The sequence below is a fragment of the Alosa pseudoharengus genome, unplaced genomic scaffold (assembly GCF_046254945.1).
Source record: "Alosa pseudoharengus isolate Yale_2024_CS ecotype anadromous, Long Island Sound unplaced genomic scaffold, YU_APseudo_1.1 YU_APseudo_1.1_scf_23, whole genome shotgun sequence".
NCBI classification, from domain to species: Eukaryota; Metazoa; Chordata; class Actinopteri; order Clupeiformes; family Clupeidae; genus Alosa; species Alosa pseudoharengus.
In genome coordinates this window covers 18,230,644-18,251,456 of record NW_027468685.1, presented here as the reverse complement: position 1 = coordinate 18,251,456, position 20,813 = coordinate 18,230,644, and the positions used below count along the sequence as shown (strand labels likewise).

Here is a 20,813-nt window from a genome sequence, read left to right as displayed (position 1 = left end):
CGTTTCATCGATACCTGCACAACGCTGCCATGTTTAGCCTCTTCCTCCCTTTCCCGATCACTCCCTCTCTTTCTCTCTCTTCTTCTTCTCCCTCCCTCTCTCTCTCTCTCTCTCTCTCTCTCTCTTCTGTACAATCCTGTCTGTCAGACAATGTAGTGAAGGGCAAAGCTGTGAGCCGTAGCCATAACATCAACAGAGCTAGTTTTCTTAAGTTTTTGTTATTTGGTCTAACTTGCTTCAGTCAAATGCAGCTGTGTGATGAACTGAAGACTATGAGTCACTATAAAAGTTTTGGGAAGACATTTCAGACAGAGCAACATAGGCTACTACTAGTTGAGCTAATTAAAAACTCTTCAATTAAAAATAACAATAATTAACGGTTACGCGATTTTTTGATCATGAGCTGCCATTCATGGATCTCTCATTAAAACATGTTGACAGCTAAAGATGAGAGAACCAAATTAAAACACAAGATCGTCCAACTGTGCAGATGGCTTCAAAGGATAAGCAAACTTTCAACAACAAAAGTTGATAAAAATAAACAAAAAATGATATATCTTTAAAGATCATTTAGTGAAAAGATCATCATCACCGCTCTTGCATTAAAACTCTCTGACACATTGAAAGAAGCACCAAGCTTCTGAAATCAACAAGAGCCGCCAAGCCTGTGTTCTCTCTGTGCATTCATCATCATCGATTCGGTATTTGACCAGCATTCCTCTGACAGGGCGCGCGGCCTCGTGTGTGCTACAGTGGTGTGAGATTACATGTCAACACAGGCGCCGCACAGCGTCTCTCACCCGAGCGCAACTATCGCACTGTCACGGGAGTGGAAAAGCCTTTTGACTGCGTAAGTGGTTCCTCCCTTCAGTTTGACATTTATTAGCTGGATGCTTCTACCTTTCCCAAGCCTGCTTTACCCCCCACCCCACACCCACACCCCTCCTCCTCACACAGCTTCTCTTCTTGTCTCAGCCAGTGGAGACACACACAGGCACGGAAGTGCACACACAAACACACACACTTGTACACACATATGCACACACGCACACACACACATATGCACACACGCACACACAGGCAAGCACGCACGCACACGCACACATGCATGCACGTACACACACACACACACACACACACACACACATTCTGCTGCAATTTGTCTCCACTGTCTGTCTTGTTCTTCAGAAATAAACAGCCATTAGGTAGCCTTGGCCTGAGGATAGGGTGAGGGACTTACTAGTGTGTGTGTGTGTGTGTGTGTGTGTGTGTGTGTGTGTGTGTGTGTGTGTGTGTGTGTGTGTGTGTGTGTGTGTGTGTGTGTGTGTGTGTGTGTGTGTGTGTGTGTGTGTGTGTGCGCGCGCGCGTGTGTGTGTGTTTGTGTCTTGCTATCCAACAGGTCCACCTGCTGTCTGACAGCGTCTGTCATGGCGGTGCGCGGCTGATCTTAAGTACCGATGTGGCCGTCCCCGGTGTCGTTTAACAGATGGCGGCGGTAAATCTGAATGATGTAGTACACGTCCCCCGCCGGACGCTGTTTTCTCACACCGCCATTACTCACACATTCCATTGGGAAAGCAGAGAATGAGAGGAAGAGAGTCGAGGAGTGCAGAGGAGAGGAGGAGAGGAGAGAGTGGAAGAAAAGAGAGAGGGGAAGAGTAGAGTAAGAGAGTAGAGGAAAAGAAGAGAAGTGAGGGGAGACGAAGAGAGGAGAGGAACAGGATCAGGGCTACAGCTCATGTTGTTTTACTGCCTATCTATTTGTCTATCTATCTATCTGTCTGTCTATCTATCTGTCTGTCTGCCTATCTATCTGTCTTTCAGTCGGCCCCTCAGTCAGACTGTCTGTGGGGTAAGTACATTATTTGTCTGCCTGTCTCTGTCGGATTGGCCATCTGATTGTTTACTTCCGTCCATCCATCTGTTTATGTATCTATCTAAGATCCACTGAGTCTTGAGTCTTGTGTATCCTAGTATCTTCACCATCTTCAATCATTCTCTCTCTCTCTCTCTCTTCTCAGACTGAATCTGAATATTTTCTCCAGTTTCTGCCAAAATTCTTTGATTTTGATTCAAATGAGGTCACATAATATCTACATTTTTCCCCCACCAGAGACTGGCACAGTCCAAAGTCTTGATTTCTTGTACGCAGCCAAAATTGGTTCAAAGCCATTGGACAAGGAAATTCAGTGACTGATTGACTGCAGCCTAGATAGAACATGGATGCTGCCTTTTCCTTGGCTCACAATGGTGCAGTTAACAGCACAGAAGGCCTTATTCTGTTGCATCGATTGACAACTATCTGTTCGCAAATTAGCATTCAAAATCAACAACCACTGTGTGATTGTATAGCTACTGATTGCTAGGCAGCAACTCCCCTGTTGGACATCTGATAATGTTGTAGGGGTAGAACATTTTGAAATCCACAATCTTCATCCAAGCGTCTGGCCAGACAGCCAAATGGCATCTTATCAGAAGACCCCTCTCTGATCTCTTCACATAAAGACACACTAGCCACAATCCCACTATCAAGCCCCTTCGATATTCAAGATTACAGGTGATAATGGTCGGGTTTCACGTCGCCAAAATAAAAAAATAAAAAAAACATTTGCTCCCCCATTATCAGGCTGTTTTGTCATAAAGGTTCAAGCATAGTATCAGAAGTTGCTGTAGATAGACAGACAGACAGACAGACACGCCTGTAATGTGGAATAGGCTCTCTTTGGATATTAAAAACATTGAGAACTGTGTCAGATATAAGAAGTCACTAAGGCAACATTTAGAGTCAGACATATAAGTCACTATGTGAAAGCTTGACTTTGTTCTTTTGTTATTATTATGTTATGTTTTTAAGACTGATTTTGTTTAAGTATAAATGGAACGTAATTTCAATGTAATATTTCAACACTTGTAATGTTGAAGATTATTTTTTTTTTACTACAGGACCCCAGGGAGTGACCAGCACTGGGAGAAGCTACAGTAAAGGGGAAGAATAAAGAATAGATAGATAGATAGATAGATAGAGAGAGAGAGAGAGAGAGAAAGAAAGAGAGAGAGAGAGAGAGAGAGAGAGAGAGAGACCAAGATAGAGAGATACACACATAGATTAAAGAGAGATACAATTTCCTCTCTGCTGCCTCTTCATTCATATTCAACAGTTTTTCTATGACTACTCCAATTATATTAACCTTTGTAGCACACAGAGTTGCAAATGCATTCATTACTATTTCATACTCTTTATTATGATTGGAGCAGATGTCAGGCCCAGTGTCGTGTGGATATGTTACAGTACTGTGTGCCAGGTCAATCTAATAAGGTGAAGTGGAGCTCTAGTCTCTTACACCACAGACTTTAAGCCACTCCATCAAAAGGTCAGAGGAAGGTAATAATGGAGGTTGAGAGCGCGGCAGGTAGGGGACGTACACAGTTTCTAATTTGGCTGAGGCTGTTATAGGTCCAGATACTTGTCAGTTAATGGTGGTGGTACTTGATAAAAGTCATGGCAAACTGCAGCAATATGCTGTTTTGACATGACCTGGTAAAAACGGTATCTGACTAGCTTTTGTTTCCAAAATGTTGCTGATATACTCCTCAAGTAAGTGTTGTAAATGATGTACATTGGCTGACTGACAATGTTAAAGTAGCATTAGCATATACATATTTTTCCCACCAGAATCTGGTCAGTTACATAAACTACTTGAAATAAACAGGCATCTGTCTGTCCACTGCAGCCATGGTCTAGCTAGCTAACTTCAAATTTATAGACACAGACATGGCACAGGAGAAAAGAGAGAGAGAGAGAGAGAGAGAGAGAGAGAGAGAGAGAGAGAGAGAGAGAGAGAGAAAGAGAGAGATAGACTCGTGTGTGAATTGAATTGAATTGAGAGAGAGAAAGAGCAAGAGAGAGCAAGAGAAAGAGAGAGAGAGATGTGACTACAGTTAACCAACCTCTAGAATCCAGAAGTTAACCCAAGAAGCTAAATATAGCACATCCACTGGTAAGGAGAAAAAAAAAACGGAAAGAGAAAAAATAGGGAGACTGAAGAAATTGGGGCAGAGGAGAAAAGTATGCATTTTAAGTCCAGCATGAAAATTCACAGTGAAAAAAGCAGTCTCTGATAGCAAAGGCACCTGGGACTCTCTTGTGACACTGTTCTGTCAAATCAAAGGTTGAGAATCACAAAGCGCTCTTAATTGCATTGTGTACAAAATTAAATTAAAAAAACCTACCCTCACATACCTACTGTACTCTCCATAAATATCCCCAAACAATGCTGATAAACACATATCTATAAATACCAAAATCACAAATAGTCTCTTACTATTGTGTTCACAGAAGTGATGAAGTTAAATTCAGAAAACACACTAAGGCCCTCTAAAATCTCACAATTATCAGGCCTAGTGTTTCCCCATGCACTTCACCTCAGCAGCTGATAACTCTAAAAGGACTATACGCTTACATTAGCTTGGCAATTATAGTATCATCTCTTCCAAACCAGAGCAAAATGTATTAGTCAGTAAATTACTTTTCTGTTATGTACATTAATTATCTGCACTTCAGTTATGCATCATAATAGGGCGTGTTCATCCATCCATCCTGTAGCTGTGCTGTAGCTCCTCTAACTAGACCACTCTCAGAAAAGTGCCCTTGTCTCCAGCACTGAGCTTTGCTCCAGAAGCCGGCTTCTCTGGGTCTGTCACTGCAGCAGGGTCCGGGGGGGAGCTGGTTGAAAAGGACAGCGGCAGGGAGGGGAGACAGGAGACGGGAGAGAGGGGTGTGTGTGGGCAGGAGGGGGAGGGGAGGCGAGGGGAGGCGAGGGGAGGTGAGGGGAGGTGAGGGGAGACGAGGGGAGGTGAGGGGAGACGAGGAGAGATGAGGGGAGGTGAGGGGAGACGAGGGGAGGTGAGGGGAGACGAGGAGAGACGAGGGGAGGTGAGGGGAGACGAGGGGAGGTGAGGGGAGACGAGGAGAGACGAGGGGAGGTGAGGGGAGACGAGGAGAGACAAGGGGAGACGAGGGGAGACGAGGGGAGGCGGAGGTCCCACAGGTGTCAGGAGTGAAATAAAGTTTCCAGGCACCGAGCTCCGCAGAGGCTCGAGCCGCCCATGGGTCAATGCAGCCAGTTGAAAACACACACACATGTACCAACATACACACACACACACACACACACACACACAAAAGCCTTTGCAAATACAGGAACACACACACACACTCATACCTCAAATACAGACACACCCATGCAGTCACCCATGCAGCACACCCCACACACACACATGCACACACAAACACACACACACACACTCATTCTCTCTCTCTCTCTCCATTCCATTGACTCCATTCACCTTCAGCCGATCACTTCCCCCAAACCATCAGAGCACACGGCCCAAGGACTGAACCCCCTGAGGTGATCTCACTCAGCTCCAGACCTGCATCAGACTCCTTCATCCCCCCACCGGGCGTGATGGCACCTGCCTCTGGTCTTTGTGTTGGAGGGTGGAGGAGGTAATCTGAACTGTCTGCCATCCAACTCTCCTGCCAGAGATGCCAACTACCTAACAACCTATAATGTCTTCGACACGTCAGGACGCCTGGCAGGGGTTGCCCTAAGGTTGCCAACTGTGTTTGTGCTTTCTGTGTGTGTGTGTGTGTGTGTGTGTGTGTGTGCATTCTGTGTATGTGTGTATCTGTATATGAGTCTGTGTGTGTGTGTGTGTGTGTGTGTGTGTGTGTGTGTGTGTGTGTGTGTGTGTGTGTGTGTGTGTGTGTGTTTGTGTGTGTGTGTGCGCTTGTGTCTGTGGTGTGTGTGTGTGTGTGTGTGTGTAAGAGAGAGAGAGAGAGTGAGAGACAGAGAGAGTGCAGGCTTGTGTGTGTGTGTGTGTGTGTGTGTGTGTGTGTGCGCGCATTTGTATGAAGGGGGGCTAGAGTATGCTGGGAAATGGGATCTTTCTCATTCACTCACATCCCCACTTCTGATACATTCAAAATCAAATAATTTCTAGGGTGTTGTTTGGTTGTATTCAGTGCCATTACGGGTTTCTGTCATCATGGGTGGATCTTTAACGAATGCTCTATTACCAGTTGGAAAACCACGTCGAGAAAACATAACTGTGAAATCAATACCTTTTCTGTGTCTGAAACATTGTTGTCTCTTTTTTTGTACACAGGAAAAGGCAAACATTCTCTGAACCAGACACGAGCCTATCCACACACCGAAATTGGACCATCTCAACATGTCTGCTCTTCATATAGCAGACAAGAGAGGCAAAAACAAAAAAATATTTTATTCTGGGAGGTATCTTCTATCCATACCAAAGCCTGGCCTGATGTTTGCTAGAGCAGCCCATGATGAAACATCCAGTAATCCACTTCTAGCAGTGCCATGATTGAAGAGAATCTGTTGGGTTTAAAACGCCTTTCCACTGAAAGAGCACAGCACAGAACACAGGGTCTAATATACTAACATAAACATAAACACAAACAAACACAAACAAAACAGGACAAATAGGCAAGTCCACATTGATCAACAATCTCAACCGCTGAACATCTATGTGCAATAAAACAGCACATATGTATTTACAGTTATTATCCAGACAAAACATAGATGTATTACTTGAAAATAACCCGACAGACAAACAGTCAACACTTCCTGACAACAAGAAAGAAAGTGCTTTGTCTAATACTGCCCAAAATGCTTTCCTCCAAAAGGACTTCACACCAACAGCAAAGGTCAAAGTCACCAGGCATGCAGGATTTGTATGAAACCGTAGCAGAGCCGTTATTTAAATCCTTAGGAAAGTCGGCCTTTCTGCTCTCATTAGAAGGTGGGCTGGTCTAGCTGCTGTCGCAGGGAAGGCTAAATGGGTGCGCTTGTTATCCTCTATCCAAGCTCCCTTTGTGTGTGTGTGTGTGTGTGTGTGTGTGTGTGTGTGTGTGTGTGTGTGTGTGACCGTGCTTCCTCAGGCACTGTGATGCATTGTTAGCACACAGGTGATCCGTGAATTCACTCTTACACTTGTGCGCATACACACACACTCACACACACACACACAGGGAGCGTGTGGCAGGATAACAAAAGTGGACACACACATACACACGCACACACACACACACACACACACACTCACACACACACAGGGAGCGTGTGGCAGGATAAAAAGAGCAGGGCTCCAGACTAACTTTTTGCACTGGTTGCACTGGTGCGCCTAACTTTTTTTCTTAGGTGCACCAGCTCAAAAGTTAGGTGCACCCAAATGTTCAACCACATCGCATTTAACACCGCAGCAGGTTCACTTTTTTTCCTTAATTACTGTCCTATATAGGTTGTCCTATGACTTATGATTTACAATTCTACAAGAAAAGTAACTTAATGAAGTGTTGGTGCTTTAAGTGCTTCACTGAGCTGAATTAAATAAAAATAACAGTGAGTAAATTAACAGTGCACGTCTTTTAAGGGCTTCAAACTGCACATCTCATGGCTCAATGTCTTACATACTATCCTTCATGATCTTTAGGCCTTGGCTAAACCAGCTTGCCATGCTAGCATCTTCCATAGAAATGTATTTGAGCACAATTTAAAGAGATGTTCCAAGTAGCCTGGGGGATTTTTATGTGATTTTGCAATGATGATTGCAATAATCATTTGACAGTCACACAATGCAATTTACTTTTTAATTTTAGTATTTTGAAATTTTCAATAAGAACATCACTATGGTTAATGCAGTAACGAAATGGTAGGCCTATTATTATAGGCTATTGCAATGACTTGCCTTGCTCGATCTAAATGTGTCCATTCAATTCACCGTACACAATGACCACAGTTATACATGCAGGGAATATTCGGGCTTTAAATGTAGCAGCGATATTCGGTTTGCGCCAAATACCGGATTAAATTGATTGATGCCATCAGAATGAGTTTACACAACTCGCGCGCAAAACGAATATTGCTGTTGAAAACCGGGTTACTCCCTGCATGTAACTGCGGTCAATGACGCACTCCTTTTCGGCGATATCTGTATCTCTGTCATTCGCGAAGGCATTTGCATTGTTCGCAATTTTAAGACGTCTTTTTATCTGCAATGACTCCTATAAATTTGGCGTAAGTGGCATTCCTGTACGTCAGGTTTACGTTCAAACTATTTTTTCTGGTGAATAATTATTTCGGACTGAACTTGGTGAAGGGAAGTTTCACTAGGCCTATCGTAGGCAACGATAGCCTAAACTTGATCATCATCTCGGGCTCGTCTGATCGGTTTGCTGCTGCCAGCCGCCGAAAGGCAGTGGGGAGAGGGTACATTTATTTCGGCCTATGTTACCACACTGTAATGCAACTACATCCACTCTGTTTATCTGACTGGTCTCTGACTTCTCTCTCTCTCTCTCTCTCTCTCTCTGTCTGCAGCACACGCATTTTCAAATTTACACACAGGCACTGGGCCACGGCCAATCAGAGGGGAGGTCCCGCCCTTCACTATCTTTGATTTGTTTAAACCACGATATTGGCCAAATATGTGTCTGTTATTGAACCAAAGGTTGAGTTTCAATGCGGACACTTTTTCCTCTCTCGAATAGCTGGTCGCACCGGTGCGACCTCCGATTTTTTGTAGTCGCACTTTTGAAAAATTAGGTCGCATATGCCCTGAACAAGAGTGGACACACACATACACACGCACACACACACGCACACACACACGCGCACACACACACACGCGCGCACACACACACACACAGACACACTAAGACACTATGGTTGGTGGGAAACTGGCTGCAAAGTCACAGGGAGAGTCTCCTTAACTGCTGCACCTCACAAAGCCGGACTGTTGAACAGATGATTGATCAGATCCCTCTCAGCCTTTTTCTCTCTCCGTCAATTTCTCTCCTTCTTACCGGGGCTACTGTCTTCTGCTTTTCCTCCCCTGCTTTCTTTTTCTTTCTGAACAAATCATTGAACATCATCAGAGCTGGGATCAGTCTTTCATAAAACCATACACTCAAGCACATTAAAAAGCCATCAGAGGCTATGGTACAAAGCTACGCTGCTGACATGCAGTCCACCCTATATAACGCTACTCCAACTCAGCCTGGGGCCTACAGTATCTCAGTCCGCGCACACTTTTTATCATACCCCGCCTCTAGACGGAGCCCGCAAAGACAACCATCATGCCCTGCTGAGGGGGAGACTGTGTACTCAAAAGACTTAGAAAAAGGCAAAGAGATGGAGAGAGAGAGAGATGGAGAGAGAGAAACAGAGAAAGGCAGAGGTAGAGAAAGGCAGAGAGATGGAGAGAGAGAGAGAGAGAGAGAGAGAAACAGAAAGGCAGAGGTAAAGAAAGGCAGAGAGATGGAGAGAGAGAAACAGAGAAAGGCAGAGGTAGAGAAAGGCAGAGAGATCGATCGAGAGAGAGAGAGAGAGAGAAAGGCAGAGAGATGGAGAGAGAGAGAAACAGAAAGGCAGAGGTAGAGAAAGGCAGAGAGATGGAGAGAGAGAGAAAGGCAGAGAGATGGAGAGAGAGAGAGAGAGAGAGAGAGAGAGATGGAGAGAGAGAGAGACAGAAAAAGGCAGAGGTAGAGAAAGGCAGAGAGATGGAGAGATGAAGAGAGAGAAACAGAAAAAGGCAGAGGTAGAGAAAGGCAGAGAGATGGAGAGAGAGAGAGAGAGAGAAAAAGGCAGAGGTAGAGAAAGGCAGAGAGATGGAGAGAGAGAGAGAAAGGCAGAGAGATGGAGAGAGAGAGAGAAACAGAGAAGCAGTGGTAGGGAGGGTAAGTCAGAAGACAAATAAATAAATATGAAATAAATAGACAAATAAATAAATAAATAAATAAATAAATACATGTGAGCAAGCGAGCAAATAAAGCAAATCCAGTGCCTCTGGAGGTAGTGTCTTCCAAAGCCTCAGCCCATTAGCTGGTGCGTCGGCGTCCTCGGGAGCACATCTGAGGATCTCTCTTTGGAGTCGGAGAGAGCCCGTGGGTACAGGCTGCGCTGCGTTCTGCTGTGCTGTGCTGTGCTGTGCTGTGCTGTGCTGTGCTGTGCTGCGTGATGGGCTACAGTACAGTGTGTTTCACTTCAGTCTCTTTCTTTCTCTCTTTCTCTCTCTCTCTCTCTCTCTTTTTTACTCCCTGTGCCCCTGAGCTGATGTGATTATTCACAAACCTGCTTTTAAAACAAATAGTGGGGGCTTCAACCCGGGGCCTGTCTCCATGTGCTACACGGACAACCACCCCCCCCCCCCCCACACACACACACACACACACACACACCCCACCCTCAAACACACACACACACCTAACTTCATCTCTTCTATGACTCCACCCTGTATAATACACACACACACACACACACACACACACACACACACACACACACACACACACACACACACACACACACACACACACCCCACCCTCAAACACACACACACACCTAACTTCATCTCTTCTATGACTCCACCCTGTATAATACACACACACACACACACACACACACACACACACACACACACACACACACACACACACACACACACCTAACTTCATCTCCTCTACGACTCCACCCGGGTATAATACACACACACACGCACACACCCGCATACATGCACGCACACACACAGAGACAGACAGATGCGCACACACCTCAAGACCATGCATATCTATCTGACAGACAAGCTCTTCAGCACTTTACTTGCACTGCTACTGCTCTCACCTCTGACAGGTTGCCAGGCTGGTGAGAGAGAACAGGTCAGAGAAAGAGAGAGAAAGAAAGAGAAAGAAAGAGAGAGCGAGAGAGAGAGATATTGCAGAGTGAGATGGAGGCACGGGTGTGAATTACTGTGGAGAAAGGAAAGGACACTTTCTGTGCGCTGACATCAAGAAAAAGCCTTTCCTTATGTTGTACGTCCACATGCACACACACACACACATCCATCCAACACACACACACACACACACACACACACACACACACACGCACACACACACACACAGAAGCAGACCAAACATGGAGAAACCCTTGATAAACCAGAATGCCACTCTTCTTTCTCTTCCCGCCTGCTATTATTTATTTACAGAGGACTCTAATGCATTTTTGACACCTTAAGTGCAGCAACGATCCTGCCTCTTTCTCCAATTCAGCCACAGAGGTCAAAAAGAGGGGTGGGGATGTTGGAGGAAGATTGGGTCGGTGTGTGTGTGTGTGTGTGTGTGTGTGTGTGTGTGTGTGTGTGTGTGTGTGTGTGTGTGTGTGTGTGTGTGTGTGTGTGTGTGGGGGGGGGGTACAGCTTGATGAGAGAGAATGGAAAGGAATGGTGACAAAGAAGAGACAAGATTGATAAAAAACAGCATGGCACCAGCAAACAAGCCAACAGGCGAAAACAGAGCCTTTGACCAGCAGTGTCACGACAAGGCTGATAGCTCTCTGAATGTAAGAAAAATCAATACTCCACATTTAGCATCACAAGAACTCCTCCACAAACACAGAGAGAAGAGAGAGATGGTGGGGGGGTAGGAGAGAGAGGGAGCGACACAGAGAGGGGTGGGTGGATGGAGGGAGAGAGAGAAAGAGACAAAGAAAACCACCACACTGCAACAAATACTGTATAAGAATAGATAAAAGACAAAAACTGTGCCTGACCCGTGAAAAATACATCTGCATACACAGTATATGTGACATTATACATATTAATTTGTTTAGAGGAAGAGTCTCACAGCTAAAAAAAAAGCGATGGCCAATAACCCTGGGAAAAAAAAGGATATGATAAAAATGCCTGACTCGAAAAGTCTCTGGTGGGAATATGAGCAAGTTCTGAAAATTGAAAATAAGAAAGTGCACAATAGATTTGCCACGTCTGTAGCGCTCTGAACTGAAAAGCTTTCTGTTCCAAATGTATTCAAGCACTGCCACGCTGTGCACCGTTCAGATCACTGTACAGGATATGATGCGCTCACGTGGCGCACACACATCCAACAATAAAAGTCCCCAGCCAAGCTCTTCCATTAGCCACACTCTTTCCCTCCATCTGAATGCTTTCACAATGATTATGCACACTTTCATTTGCATGCAATAACACTGCATGGCATATTTCTGGTCAAAGCCTGCCACTGGCTTCCAGCCTTAACTCTGTGCCTTTGCATTGTTGTGTGACTGTTAATACTGCCCTTATTTATTAAGGATGGTATGTGGCATTGGGAACGTTTAAGAAATTCAGGGGGATATTAAACATCAAGTAGCAAGTCTATGTGCTTGTTCAAAATACCATTATGAAAAGCGCTATAAAACTTTAGAAAAGTTCTGCAGGTATGTTGTAGGGGTGTAACGGTACACAGAAGTCACGGTTCGGTTCATACCTCGGTTCGGACATCACGGTTCGGTACGAGTTCGGTACAATGGAGGGAAAAGCAAAAAGCATTTTTTTTTATTGTGCATGTCTCAGGCTGTACCACCTAGTGTCATACAGTCTCTTCCCTGAGCTATCTGCAACAGCCTGAAGTGTGTAAGATGTAGGCTAAACAGTACAATAAGTACCCAGACTCCATCTGTAACTTGTAAACAAAATAAGACAATCAGCTATAAAACTGAAAATAGGCCTACAGTATCTCTTATTTCTGAAAGTGCAAATTACATAGAAAAATTATTTTTAAAAATCCACTTAAGCAAGACCTTCAACATCTGTGTTTAGTTGTATATGGAAGGGTCTACAATTTGCCTCAATATTTTTCATTGTGTGTAAAGTAATAATCTAGCCTACTAACTGTGAAAATATCACACTATTTTGCCTTTTTAAAAAAAACGAAATTGCTCCTTTCATTTCATAAACAGACTACAACTAGAAGTCACGTGACTTTGCCCTTTGACGTTAACTCACCGTAGCATGGTTTGTTTATTAGCCTGGTTAGCGTTGTCACTTTATTTTGCTGTCTATGCACTTAACACTACCAGCTCCTCATGTGAGAAGTTACAAGTTACCCCAACATAAAGGTAATTACCACGCGATTTACATAGCTTTCTGTCATTACGAAATCATTTAATTTAAGCCATAGGTTTTGGCCCTATTTGTATGTGTATCCAAAGGCTGCTGAAGCGCAGGGGAAGTTTTTTCCCCCCTCGTTTCAGTGATTGGTAGCCTACATCATCTGGGTGATGGCTTCGAATATGTGTAGCATTTTTTCCACTCACATACCCAACAACTGCTGAACAACGCCGACACACAGTTTCATCTTATCCACCACTCTTTCGCCTGTACTAACGTTACTGTAACTGAAGTTCTCAAACTTGCGATCTTAAAGAGACCAGCGGATCCTCTAACTCTTGTGGGTCTAACCTTAGTGCTGCTAATGACTGACGGACTCGACTGACGACCTACAGATTAGCGTTAGGTGTCGCTAAAGAACTCCCGTAACTCTCGCTACTTAACAGTAATTGCGCATGACATTAATTAATCCGCACACGAGTTTTATGTATTTTTATACCGTGTATTCTCCGTGTAAATTCATGCACCGAACCGTGACGCCCGTACTGTTTCGGTTCAATACGAATACATGAACCGTTACACCCCTAGTATGTTGTGTAAGAACACATATATTATGTATGGATACACACACCCTCTTAGGCAGCACCTAAAGCTCAACACAGTATGGATCTGAATATCATCAAACAGGATGGATCTTCATCTCCAAGATTGGGAAAAAATATAGTAAGATTGTCAGACTGAATTGGCTATTCAAGTAACCGGATGATGAAGAATATGTTTCAGAGGTTCCGGAGATCCTGGATTGGTTAACAGATCCATGGAAGGCTCCTCCCATGAAATATTATACAGTAAGTATTGACCTTATTGCCTCTTAACATCAACAGCTAATATTTGGACGAGGAGTTATTTTCTCTCTCAAAATTACCTACACACACACATGACTGTCAACAAGAAGGTGACACGTTCATGAAAATGCAACTTCCTCCTGAAATGACTGCTGTTATATTTTTCTGCTTGCAAATATTGTGGGCTACACTGCATATTAAAACAATCTGTATAAACAATACAACTCTTTTCCACAGGCCATATGATCTGTTTTATATTTTATTCATAATGATTCCCAATGGCCTATAAATAGAATAATTAAGTGCAGTTTGACATCAAAACATTGCCATTAAGAAAGCCAAATATTTCACATATTCACAGAAGAATAGAGGAGAAAAGAGAACATGTTTATGTTCTTCCTTTTGCCATATTCATCCTGCATCTGTCAGTAGATGAGTGAAAGCCTGGCATGCATTACCCATAATGTGCCAATAATAGTTGAATATATTTGGAAGTTGAAGTTCTCGTGTAAGAGCTCAGCAGCTGAAAACACAGGACAGCATTTCTCCTACAAGGATCACTGGGCCTAGCTTCCTTCATGTGTGTGAGAGGGTGCCTCTCACAGTCTTAAATACCTCTCACAGTCTTAGGTCATCTTAGCTCAGCAAACACACACACATACTTACTTTTGACCTTGATTGCTGTAGTTGTTGTCATAGGTGTCGTATCCTTGTTCGTCATAAGCTGTTCCATACCCATCGTCATACTCCTACGAACAGTCAAAAAGAACAGCGTGTCAGGTTGAGGATAAACAGATGATCGTATTGTATGCATCCATTCAAAGACATTAACTTTGATCATGTATGGATTCATTCAAAGTTATTCACTCTTCCAAAGGAATGTGAGAATTACTATGTTGACATTCAACCAGTTATAATGAACAAGTGTCTGTGCTCATGTGAAATTCTGTCATAAGTGGAACTGCATAATAGGCTCTACGAGTCTCCGGTGATTTGACATTGCATTATGTATCTCGTCGGCTTTGTGCTGCCACTCAGAGTTTGTCGTAGTGAAGTGGACTTGCAGTCCCTCGCCAAGAGCCGCCCAATCAATCAAGGTCAAGTGCTTGCCACTAATGGCAATTTCCTCAGAATATTCCGGCAACTCAACACGGCCCTCTGGATCGCACACATGGAGAAAGGTTAATATAGTTGCCTGAACCTCATCATATATTAACAGCCCATTCCGAGGGAAAAAGGGAGCGCAGCCTTGAAGTAGATTACAGGAGACTGTAGTGGAAGGACACTGAGCTGCAATATGAAAAGAGAGCTGAGGGGAAAGCTTTACTGAAACAGCAACGGCTCCCTCCGAAGCAGCCACACTCTCCTGTGAAGTCATTTACATTCTTAAGAATTTCACACTGTTGAGTTCTGTTTATTTATTCATAGTCAGTATTGCTGAATGCTTTATGATATGCACTACACTGGTCTGGTCATGAGTTTTGAATAATAATAATAATAATAATAATAATAATAATAATAATAATAATAATAAGTTGAATGATATTTAATAATTGTTCACTGCTGGACACAAAGACTGAAACACTGACAACATAACTATGGTACAAACAAACACTCTTCTCTTTCTCCCCTGTTACCTTCTCTTTGGCTTTCCTCTCCTCTAGCCACCCCTCTCTTCTCTTCTCTCCATTCTCTTCTCTGCTCTATTCTCTCTATCTTTTGCTCTATGCAACCCTAATCTACCCCTGACTAAGTCAGACATCAAAGAGCGCTCGCTGCGGCAGCGTATCCTAATTTTCCGTAAATGGGACTTGTGTTCCACATGAAAAAAAAAAAAAAAGGCAGCGACCCCTCATGGCTCCTCTCATCCTCGACGTGTTTTTTTTTCCCTCAGCGCTAATGCCCACTGCCCTCCATCTGCACACATGCCAGATAGCTGGCTTTGAGACTTAGCGACGGGCGGAAAAAATAAATAAAAACGAGAGTCCAAAAATAAATGAATGAAGCAAAGGGCTTCATGTCCACACAGTCCCATTATTAGGAGGAGGCTTAATGTGCGATCAGTGGAAAATAACATCATTTGAAATTGTGGGTCTTTAATCTTAATCCTTCTGGGGTTGTCAGGCGTGTTCGGACAAACAAACAAATAAGGGAGAAAATGTAAACGAGGAACCCCAATTTTTGGCTTTGGTGAATAGAAACTCTAAAAGTTGTTTTTGTTTATAGAAGAGAAGTTCAAAGATAATCATCGTCAGCGGCAGTAGCATCGAGATTAACATTAAAAAATCATCAAAAGAGAAACAGTGTTTACTTTTAAATTCACATGAAAAAGATTTGCTTGATTTACTAAGGATTCTGTGCAACACTGGGTCAGAAAAATATTTGCACTAAGCCGCCATCACTTATACCAGGGATACAAGTGGCACTTCAAAACCTCAACCACATATTATATTGTGAAACTGATGCATACACACAGACACAGACACAGACACAGACACAGACACAGACATAGACACGCACGCACATACTGTACATGTACACGCACACATTTAAGATTTATTGGATTTTGGGAACAGTGTTCTAAAAATAAGTAAGGTCAGAACAACAATTCTCGAGGGTTTCTTTTTTTTCAGCCCCTAGGCCCCTAGCGAGACTGTGTGACTGTGTTTGAATTTTCCACTGAAATTCCTCATTTCAGAGCTTCAGTCGAATTCAATCTCAGCGATACCACCATGTGATTTAGAATTACAATCATACCTTCAGAGAGCAAAAGGGTTAATTTATATTTAAGACTACTATTTTTTGTTCGCCCCTTGCTTAAAAATGGAAAGTTATTTTCTACTGCAAACAGATTTTTAAAAAGCCTTTAAGTTCATTCTGTTGTAAAACTATGGCTGTTCACATATAAATAAAAAATGGGAATCAAATGATAAAAAGTAAAACTGTGTTACCTACTGTAGGTTGATCATGTATGCATAGCCAGGCACACTCAAATACATCAGTCTATCTGTGCATGAAAAGCAAGTAAGGAAATATATTCAGGTGATGGTGGTGGTGTGTGTGTGTGTGTGTGTGTGTGTGTGTGTGTGTGGTGTGTGTGTGTGCGTGCATGTGTGTGTGTGGTGTGTGTGGGGGGGGGTAGTGAATAAAACTCCTGCTTCCTGATACCTTGTCTGGTAGTATGGCAACTCATTTCCAAGAAGTCTGTGAAGAGTGTTAAGATGACAAATCTAAAAGCGTTTTTTGATTAGCTAGATGCCAGTTGTGATATCAAGCATTGGGAATAAGATCTGTGCCATGGTTGAGAGAGTCACTTTCTTAAAGCTATAGCCGCACACTACTGCCAGAGCAATAATCATATAAAACAATAAACACTGTAATCCATGATAAAAGTACAATTCAAATATTTGAAAGTTTAAAACACTTAATGACTGCACTACTTAAGATCGGAGTACTTTGATCTTTTTTATTTAGCTCACCATTACAGGGGATGTACGTCTATGTTAATTAGCATAGAGGCCAAATTAGCTGTTGAAGTGAAAATGGAAAGACTTAAAATGGGATATTGCATGTTGTGAAAGTGCCTGTCAAAAAAAAAAGCCTTTCCACATTATAGCCAAGGAAGCCCACTTCAATACTACAGTAGTTCCTGGAGGTTCATTTCACATTACTGTATGATAGACTGAAATGATAATTTCAGCATCACCCATCACCTTTCCAGTAAAGTAAAGTGACTGGTATTTAGAAGACACTTTTATCCAAAGCAACACACACAGAAACAACAGATTGTGGACTCAAACCCAGGCTGGTGGAGGTGCTACTGCTCCACTGCTCTCAGCAACTCAAGTGTATGTGGAACTTTTTATAGTGGAACTTTTGTGAGAGGTGAAAGCCGGGAAAAATACAGTACACTAATGTCCTGGGAAGATGTGTGTTCTGTCTTATCAATGAGGTTGAGTTGAATTACAATGATTTCTTAACCAATCTGACTCCAATTTTATAATAAAGTTTAGCCACAGATAAACTGTTGGCTATGAAGTATTAAATCAACAATTAGTAATATGTACTTCCAAAGAATTAGCTCTCTATCAAAGGCTTATCTGTTAATCATTTAGGATCCAACACCTTTAGCAGTTACTTCTCAGTTCAGTGACCGTTAATAGATGAATTTTAACTTACTTGTTTAGTAACTGGCAGTTTGTCTAGTTTCAGGCTAGGCCTAGCTTTCCCACTCAAAGGCTCTGAGGCTTGGTGGCAATTTACTGGAAAAGCTCAAGTTTAATGAGCCCTCAAAATATATGCGGTTTAACTAAAAATTCATACATTCACTGCCTAGGTATCTGATTGAACAGATTCCTTACCAGAAACATAATCTCAGGAAAGTAATGTTACAGATTATACCAGTTAACATAACAATGTAATGCCAGGGATAATCATACACTACAATCAATCAGTGTTCAAGACACAATCAACAATAAAGTATCAAAGACAATCTAACAATCAATCTAAAATAGACCTAATAGTTAAAATATAACATACCTTAGATTCAACTACACACACGTGGGAGTTCTGATAAGCAGATGATTCCAAGACTAAAGTTATCACCACCCTTAAGTTTCCAGCCAGAACAGGAGCTTCAAAACAGAAATTAACATATAGACGGTTTTCACATATGGAGACCACCGACCTACAGAGCGTCCTTATCAGGATAAGGTAATGGGAGTGTGTTCATTAGAACACAGACCATTTTTCCCAGACTACAGAAAAAAACATATATACACTTATTTTACAATGCTACAACGGACACCCTTACTTCTCGCACTGAGACATTAAAAATGATATGAAACAGATTCAGGAGGAGTTCCTGGTTGGAGAGAAGGGAGACTAGGAGGGTTACCTAGCAGGGTGCCGGGAACCGAGGCCAAATGCCAGCTTAGACAATAGCAATAGCAAACAAATACACACACAGAGGTAAATTCCTGTCTCAGGAATGCAAAAAGGCTGGCCTTACAGAGCTCTGCTCACACCAATGAAAGGGGCACAGCTATGGAAGACATGGTGACAAGTGTGACCAGATCAGTTTCACATTGTGTGTTGGAGGGAGGTGAGAATGTGAGGGAGGCAAACGGAGGGAAAAAGGCAGGAAGAAAGGGAGACATAATTCCATGGTTCAGCTCGACTTCCTCTCTCGTCCTCTGATGAGAACCTGCTGTGCTGACCACCCATTAGCGCTAAGAGGTCACAATCAAGATTCTTGTCCTTGGTGGTTCCTGGTCTTGGTTGGTGGAATGAGTTGCCTATGTGCTCTGTGTTCTTGTGGTAGCTTTGGGACTTTCAACAAGTGTTTAAAAACTCATCTGTCAACCTCAACCTTACACTAAATTAATGAATTCCCGATGATTGATTGATGATCATCCCGATGAATGATTTATGGTTTGTATGTTTATGGTTTTGTTCATATTAAAAAACTCTATTTTTCATTGTTGACATTTGATATTTTAATTGATATTGTTGTCATGTTTACTATTGTCGGCTTTTCCAACTTTATTTTAAACTATTATTTTTTAACTAATGTTGCTTTGGAAAAAAGCATCTATACCCTAACCATAACCATAACCATAACATAAGTGGCATAACATAGAGAGGTAAGGCCAGATGGAGAATGAATAGAAAGACTAGCTCAGAAAGACAGGAGAAAGGAAGAAAAAAAGAAAGACAGAAACAAAGAAAGAAACATAGAAAGATGCCAACGATTCACCTAGCCAACCATCATCCCAGCCGCCTTTCAGCCGGATCCTCGTTGTCCCCCTTCTCCTCTGTCATCTGGCATTCAGAGCGGGAGGCCTGGGCAAAGTGGCACATTAAGGCTTTAACAAAGCCCTGTAATGGCCACTCACTCATCAGCCAGGCCCACAGCGAGAGAAGGAGAGCCAGCGAGGGAGAGGTGGGACACAGAGCGTCTGCTACACACAAGCCGCTGGGCTTCTCTTTGTCTCCATGCTTTGCTCATCTCCATCGTCTGTGCTAGCTGGCTGGTACAACTACAGCCCAATATTTGAAAATACAAATGGCTGCGCATTGACTACAGCATGCAATTGGGTGCAAGTGACTTACATGGTTATAGTTATTACACAACTGAGGGCAAAAATACTGTTTATCAAGGTGTTTTATATGCATGCACATTCTAGCCATGCAGCAGGCATCAAGCTTATATGTTAGCAATAGTGTGAATCACTGCTCATTGGTATTCATCATGACTCTTTATTACATAGTTATTACATATGTAATTACAATGTAACAAAAACACTACAATTTGTGGACCAAACTATAGATGTTGCATGTACCACTGAGTAAGACTATTGCATGAAATATAAACCTCATTTAGCATATCGTTGCTCTACCCGTGCACTCAATCAGATGATTTTAACCAATGACTCTACAGCCATTAATTTCAACCAATCTACCCTCCAGGGTGTGCCACTGAGCACAGATCTCTATGACTGCCTCAAAACACCACAGACAAGCCCCACCATCCAAACCCAGAACCATGTCCCCCTCTCTGGGTCTGTACTCGAACACCAAGGGAGAGGCAGGCAGGCCCTTCTCTATGACACAGAGACTGAACTGCTATGGGCATCTGGATTGGTAGGCAGCGCTTAGTGGGAGCGAGGCGGGCAGGCCTCACTTGAGGTTAGATGAGGATTTGGAGCGTTTGCACAGTAGCATGTTTACATATAGACTAAGAGCATGGCGTACGGGCGGCTTAGACTGCTGAGCATCTCTCCCCAGCGTGGATTAGCCAGCGCAGCAAGGACGAGCCGGGAAAGTTTGCTGGAGAGAGATAAACCGAGAGCATCCAAAACGAGAGAAAGAAATAGCAAGAGGGAGAGGCTGGAAGAGAGAGAAAGAGAAAGAGAGAGAAAGAGAGAGAAAGAGAAAGAAAGAGGGAGGGAGAGAAAGAGGGAGGGAGGGGACACAGCTGATACAGGGAGTGAATGAACA

At 43.1% G+C, this 20,813-nt stretch overlaps 1 protein-coding gene across 1 annotated transcript in view; it reads right to left on the bottom strand.

Moving 5' to 3' along the window:
* The window catches only part of khdrbs3 (KH domain containing, RNA binding, signal transduction associated 3), a 107,828-nt gene that overhangs the window by 8,730 nt on the left and 78,285 nt on the right, over nt 1-20,813 (bottom strand). The window contains exon 7 of the mRNA XM_076301883.1: nt 14,478-14,560. Within this exon, the coding sequence (XP_076157998.1) occupies nt 14,478-14,560 (83 nt within the window). The remainder of the gene's footprint in view (nt 1-14,477; nt 14,561-20,813) is intronic.